General features: G+C 48.7%; 1 protein-coding gene across 4 annotated transcripts in view; it reads right to left on the bottom strand.

Moving 5' to 3' along the window:
* Window positions 1–2907: 2907 nt before the first annotated feature.
* The window catches only part of FAM222B (family with sequence similarity 222 member B), a 35578-nt gene continuing 31588 nt past the window's right edge, over window positions 2908–6897 (bottom strand). For all 4 annotated transcript variants that reach the window (XM_021550899.4, XM_021550896.4, XM_021550898.4 and 1 more), the window contains one exon: window positions 2908–6540. In XM_021550899.4, the coding sequence (XP_021406574.2) occupies window positions 4976–6523 (1548 nt within the window). In that variant the 5' untranslated portion in view covers window positions 6524–6540 and the 3' untranslated portion in view covers window positions 2908–4975. The remainder of the gene's footprint in view (window positions 6541–6897) is intronic.

The following is a 6897-nucleotide window of genomic DNA, read 5'->3' as shown; positions in this document are numbered from 1 at the left end:
AAAATGTGAGAAAAATTTCCTTTACACATCCTTTATTAAAGACCCATCTGAGCCCCTTCCCTCCCCATTTGCCCCCAGGACTGAGGGGTTTGAGGGCAGCAAAATTGATTTCACAGCAATTTTTTGGTGCAATCTCACTTCATTCTCTGTACATCTCTCAGGCTTGCAGCCACCCCAGCAGAATCAACAGCCTGTACCCAATTGCTTTGAAATTAACTTAAACTAAGCAGATAAAACACTCCAATAATTTTATTGCAATTTGGCTCTGCTGAACATTGAAGAGCATCCGAAAGGCGGCTCTTGCTGGAGGGTGTCCAATGTGTGCTCCTCCAGCAGCTGAGCACAATGTGTCACTTCACTTGGTTCCTCCACCCTCTGGATCCCCCAGGACCCCACAAGGATATTTTTCAGGATTTTTTTCAGCTCTGAATTTTTGCAGCATCCCCAAGGTTGCTCCTCTCTTGAACATCACAAGCTGCCAGAGCTGCTGGAGTTCACAAAGAACATCTGGGTGTTGCCTACCTGGGGGTCAAAATCTTTGGAAGAAAAACCCATTTGGCCCAAGAGGAGGAGTTTTAAAAGGTTGGATTTCCCTCAAAGCCCTCAGCTTAGCTGTGGCTGCAGGTGATTCCTCGGTGGAGGCAGCAGCTGCTCACACCAAGTCCCTGCTGGATCGTTTTCCACCAGATCCTTGCTCCACGTCCAACTGGCTGCAAAGAGGAGGAGAAAGCCTCCTGAAAACTCCTTGCAGAAGAGATTGTTCATGCTGGGGGGGTGGATGAAGAAATCAGATAGCAAAGAAGCTTTGAGTCAAAGGAGAAGAGGACCCTGAAGCTCTGATGGAAGGAGTGGCTGCTGCTGGAATTTCCGGATGCTGGGGAGGGATGCAGCAGTGCCTGTGGGCAAACAGCTCTTCCTGCCTCACTCAGCCAGGCTAAGCTGTCTGGTTTAGCCCAAATTCCAGGAAAACCATGTGGGAACCAAATGTCCACGGTATTTGGGGAACAGTGGGAACAGCAGGAAAAAGGGATTTTGATGCTCAGGTTTGCAGTGGGACGGGGTTGGAGTTTTGTCCTTCTGAGAGATGGAAGCAAAGATTAAATGAGATGTACAATCCTGGGAAAGGGGAGGAGACCCTGGCAGGTCCCATGCAAACATTACAAATTCCCTTTAAAATTTTGGCAGGACTCAAACCCCCACCTCCTCCTAGTTTTAACCATTATTTCAGCACCTTTCTCTCTGAGATTCTTTGTTTTCCCAAACCCTGCCTTTTATTGTCAGCCAGACTCTGCCTGATACATTCCTAGCCCAGAAACCCATGGATACCCTTCCCCAAATTCCCTCTGGGACAAGCACCTACCCTGTGACCCCATGGCCATCTCACACTGAATAAAATGAACAGAAGGGGCAGAGGGACTAGGTCTCTTTATTTTTCATGTGGACAAAATAATAATAATAATAAAGAAAATTCTAATTGGTACCCGTAGCACAGAGGCAGCAGCCTTAATCATCAGCCTTGTGGCTTAATGAAATACAGCAGCAATTCCCAGTTCTCTCCCCAGTGACCCCCAGCAAACAGCTCTGCTTGGTTTCCACGGGAGCAACCGAGGCCCCCCGAGACATCTGACATGGAAAGCTTAAAGAAAACTCACAAGTGTCTTTTATAAAACGTTCACTTTGGGCTGCAACAAACTGGGCTGGTGGTGGCTGAACAGCTCCGAAGCTCCTGCTCCAAACACAGGACACATGGAAGGGTTCACAACATGCTCGTGTTTATCCTTCCCAGCATCCTCCTGAGGTCCAGCTTGAGGTTCTGCAGTGGTGTGGGGATGGGGAGGATGGTGCTGCTGAGGGAGGGTGAGGAGCTCAGGAGACACCTGAGCTTTACTCATTCCTCAGGATCCAGCAGGGAGCAGAGCCTTGTGCTGGAGTAGAGGTGGGGAAAGCACTGACCCATGGATGGACAGACGGACAGAAAGGCAAAAGCAGCTGCAGTGTGAGCCCCAGAGGTTGGTGATCACCCACAAGGCACTCCTGGGAGAGCCCAGGAGGAAGGAACATCCCTGGCCTTTGGGTTCCTCTTAATTCTGCACTGGGCAGAGAGAAAAAATCCACGGGAGGTTTTCCCACGTTTCCAGGAGAGCAGGGCACAGCTCCTACCACACCACAAGGCTCTTCCCTTCCTCACCCTGGTGACAGTGCCACTGCCAGACCCCACCCTGGGCACCCACACCACGGATCCGAGCTCTGCTCCCAACATCCCACTGGGAATGAGGCAGGACAGCGCTTCTCTTTCGGGCAGGATGGAGAGCCCATCACAACAGGGCTGCTGCAGAGGTGAAAAGGGTTGGTTCGAAGAAAAATCTCACTCCCAGACCAAAAGGAAAGGTTTCAGTATATTTTAATAGTAAAATGATTCGTATTTTTTTTTCAAGCAATGTCCCACCTGGATGAGTCTCAGCAGGATTTTTGCTTCCCGGTCCTGCTGTACCGGGGCAAAGCCTCGGAGGCCGTGGCTGTACCTGTGCAGAACAGTCCCCAAAAACTCCCAGCGTGCTGCCAACACCACCAAACACCTCCCAGGCAACCACCAGCACGGCACAGGACCCTGCTCAGGCTCTCGGGAGAAGAGCAGGAGTTAAAAATTAGCTTTTAGTAACAGTCTGGGTTAAGATTTGGAGCAGGCTACGGAACAGAGGAGAGGCCAAGGTTTTATTTAGTAAAAAGGAGCAGAACACCTTCCAGTGACTGACTGGGCAGGGAGGGGTGAGGTCAGAGCACAGCCCTCGCTGGGGTTGGGTTTGGGACAGGGAGGACGACGGGGTGACAGTGGGGAAGCAGCTTCAGACTCGAACTCTGGCTCCAACAGAATGGATTCAGAAAAATATTGCATGAAAAGCCTCAGGATTTTCGTTCTTTCATAGATGTATATTTACCAGTTTTCACAAAGACTGCAGGAATACGATTATAAACAATAAATTAGGACTTCATGTTGCTATCATTTGGCATAACACAATCAGGCAATTTTTCCTTTCTTTTTTAAATATAAGGCAACACAAGCCAACACATAATTTAATCCGTCTTTAGTCAAATTGCTTAACTTTGCTCAGGAGTTACCACTAAAGAACGGGTTATAGTACACTTAAAAGAATTTAAATAATGACATGATATAAGTGTACTAACTTACGCAAGGAGTCAGAAACGTACTCTGCTAAGCTTTGAAACCTAAATATTTGTTACAGCCCAGGACTACACATTCTAAATTAAAAAAATACAAATAAATGTTTTCTAATTTTCCCATTTACGAAAAACTTTTAAGAATCTCTAGCCAACTATGACGTCACTTCAAAACTTTTTTTTTAGTTTTTTTTTTAAATTTTGTATGATGTCTTTAAGATTTTTTTTTAAACCATGCTCATTAAGGAAAGTTCAAGGAGCAAATACTTAAGGCTTTGTTTTTCCAAGGGCTGTGAGGGAGGCCAGTGGATGGCAGAGGCCAGTGGGTTCACCCATACACAATGCTACTCAAACCCACACTACCAGGCGACATTCATACAGAAATATTACACTTAAAAGTTACAGTGTAGAGCAATATTTTTTAGCCAGTGTACATAGAAAGAATCAATGCATTTATTTTTTTAAACATTTTCTTCTTCTTCTTTTTTTTTTTTAATTTCCAAACTTGATTGTGATCATTATGTTCAAGTATTAGTCTCGTTAACAGAGATGAGGAATTTTCTACTTACAATAAATTCGGCTGTTAGGAAGGAAAGGGATGTTTTGGTACACAGAGAACAAGATGCTGAGGTTACCCAGTTAGTGTCCTACAGTCACTGACTCAACTGGCTGCTGGAAGTGACGTGGGGAGGGAACAGAAGGAGTTAGGCACCGAGACCCTGGGAAAAAGGGATGTTGCAAACAGCTTTGCTCATTCCCAGGGAGAAGAATTGTTCCATTAAATCCGCTGGGGTGTTTGGATGGAGAGGAACAGGGGACTGTCAATCCCACAGTGGCTTGTGAGAGGAGCTTTGATTCAGACCAACAGCACCGCGCTCGGGGACGGGCTGAGCTCCATCTCCTCACCCTGACAGAAATTCCAGCTTCCAGAGAAGTGGCTGAACCCTTTTTGGAGTTGTCAGTGGGTCTGGATTCCCTTCACACGAGGCTGGCCAGACTCCTAGCAGCGAGGGTTCAGACAACGTGAGCTTTGAGGCAGCTGGAAGGGCAGTGGGGAGGGGGAACACGAAGAAAGGCAGCTCCCTGTGGCTGCCTTCATCCCAAACCTGCCATTCCCCTCCTCGTACCCTGTCCAGAAACAGAAAGAGTCAGAAAAATTGGCCAGAGACTTTTGACTTTGGACAAAGTCTAAATGATAAACATGGGCAAGAAACAGCTGAAAAGCTTCTCCCTCTATTAAAGCCTAAACACATACCCCTAGCAGGCTCTTTTCAAATGTAGGCTCTTTTTCAATTACACAGGCCTCTAGACAGTGCAAATGGTCAATGTTTAATGCATTAATGAAATGGGCTTTTGAGTTGAAAACAAGCCCTACTCCCTGACAAAATTCTGTTGCTCTTAATCTTGTGAGGAAATTGAGATGGAAATGGAAGCAGCTACACTACCTCGCCCTCGCTGGAGCACAGATGTGGCTGCAAAACCCTGCAGCAACTCAACCTCAGTCCAGCGAGGAGAAGGCAAAAAAACAAAGCTGCACAAAGGGAGACTCTGCGGCGAGGAAACAGCTGTGGCGTGAAGTAGTGTAATGAAATTCTTTGACACAAAAGGCATGTTAAATATTTGATGCATAAAGGAGAGAGATAACATGTAAGCAAAGCTCTTTAAATATACAGTATGTCTTCTTCCAATGGGTACTATAATGATCACACAAGTTTGCAAGTTAAAAATGCCTTGCTTATTAATTAAAATTAAGACTAAAACCTGTATTTTTTTTTTTGTCTGTGAAAGTGACTGCAGCCTATCTATACCCTGGGTGTTGAATATGAAGATTTCGACTATCGGTTGGTTCAGGTGCTCGGTTCATGGGAGGCCGATGGACTTTTCCCAGCACGGCCATGCTCTGGTCTCGGAAGCAGGACTGCTGGAAGTCCCCACTTAGGTAATCCATGGTCTGCATCACATTATTCTGGCTGGATGGGCCAGCTCCAGCTCTGTAATGAGTTCCTCCTGCACAATCCAGCGTCGCTCCTGCTGGCTGTCCCCCATGGAAAGGCATGGTGAGGTCCTGGGACCCAGAGCTGTCACTGTTGGGCGTGGGCAGAATGTTGTTCCAGAGGGGCTGGAAATAGTGCCCATTGGTATATGGCAAAGGTCCCTGCAACCCGTTCACAGGCGGAGAAGGCGTAGGCTTCTCGATGGGGGGCTTCAAGCTGAAGGACTGGCCCATGCACAGTTCTTGAGGGTAGTTGGAAGTTTTGCCAGGGAAATTCTGCCCTGCAATCTCTCTCTGAGGGTGCTTCCCTGCGAGTCCAGCAGGCCCAGCAGCATCCCCACACATTTGCTGCAGATGCGCAAGCTGGTGCTGGTTCCACGCAACCGATTTGATTTCGTTCTGGTAGGCGGGTGGCACCCTGTTAATATTGACCATGGGCACATTAACAGAGGCAGGAGGAATAGCAGCAGCAGCATGGTCGACAGGGTTTACTACACAGGAAGGCATGGGTGTAGGGACATTGTGAGTAGATACCCTGGTACTTGCATTGATAAGCAGGTTGCGACTTATAGGGCTGGGGTTTGCAATCTGTCCCTCACACACTGAGGTAGTGCTAATGCCAGCTCTGGCCTGGCAGAACTGGTTAATCTGGTGCACAATGCTGCTCAGGTCCGGTGGCTGGTTCTGCTGCAGGGTGGCAGCCATAGAGAGGGGAATGGTTGAGGTAGACACGGTCACATTCGGCGGCGCGTCTGCATCCGGCATCTTTCTGCCTCCGTGTAAACCCGGCTGCAGCAGCGCGTTCGGGGCGTGCTGCAGGGTCTGGTGTGCCATGCTCTGAGGGTGCTGCAAGCCCTGCGGCTGCTGCATGTTCTGCGGGTGCGGCAGCGCCTGCGGGATCCCCTGAGGGTGCGGTAAGCTGGGTGGCTGTGGAATACCCTGAGGGTGCTGCGGGATGCTCTGGGGGTGCGGCAAAGTCTGTGCGTGCTGGAGAGCCTGCTGGCGAGCGAGCGCCTGGGGGTGGGATAAAGTGCTTGGTGCAACGTAGGGCGTGGAGGGGGGGTTCATCATCGCCTCCGGCAGCAGGCGCGCGCGCGTCCCGTCAAAGTCCTTGATGATTCCTTTTGCTGGGGATTTGACTATGGCCAGCAGGCCCGTTTTGGTGGTGGCCTGAGACGGGTAGGGGCTGTACCTCTGGCCCGAAGTATCGAGTCCGTTCACAGTACGGCGTAAGTGTTTCCTCTGGGGAACCTTGACGCTGTTCGGAAAGATTTTTATAGTCAGTGGATTGTTGGCGACCTTCTTAGCATAAGCATCCAATTCTGCTGGGGTAGGATACTGTGCAGATCTCATTTTCTGTGTAGTGTCCCCTGCGGAGAAAGGAAATTGGTCAGTTCTGGTAAGCAAGGGATCAACCCCAGGGCAAGACAGTCACACAACAAGGGTAGAAAATCTCCAAGGGTTCAAGAGGCAAGGAAACTTCACCCTGCCAGACCAGTGGGTCGTGTAGCAGATGCCTCATTCCCTTTATTACCTGGTGACCAACACAAGCCCTAGTTCAGCTTAAGGCAAGACCTGCCCAGGGGAGCAAAACAAAACCATGCTCTCATCAGAGTGTGTTTGCAGTTGGACAAAAACAGGTAACGCGTTATAAACATCAGATTGTCTCCAGCTGAAATATTCCTCACAGCTTGCAGTGGTGGGCTGGTTTTTATTCTCTTAATTTA

This window comes from Lonchura striata, chromosome 19 (genome assembly GCF_050655825.1).
Source record: "Lonchura striata isolate lonStrDom1 chromosome 19, ASM5065582v1, whole genome shotgun sequence".
NCBI lineage: Eukaryota > Metazoa > Chordata > Aves > Passeriformes > Estrildidae > Lonchura > Lonchura striata.
The sequence above is the reverse complement of the archived record's forward strand: the minus strand, read 5'-3'. Positions and strand labels throughout refer to the sequence as shown.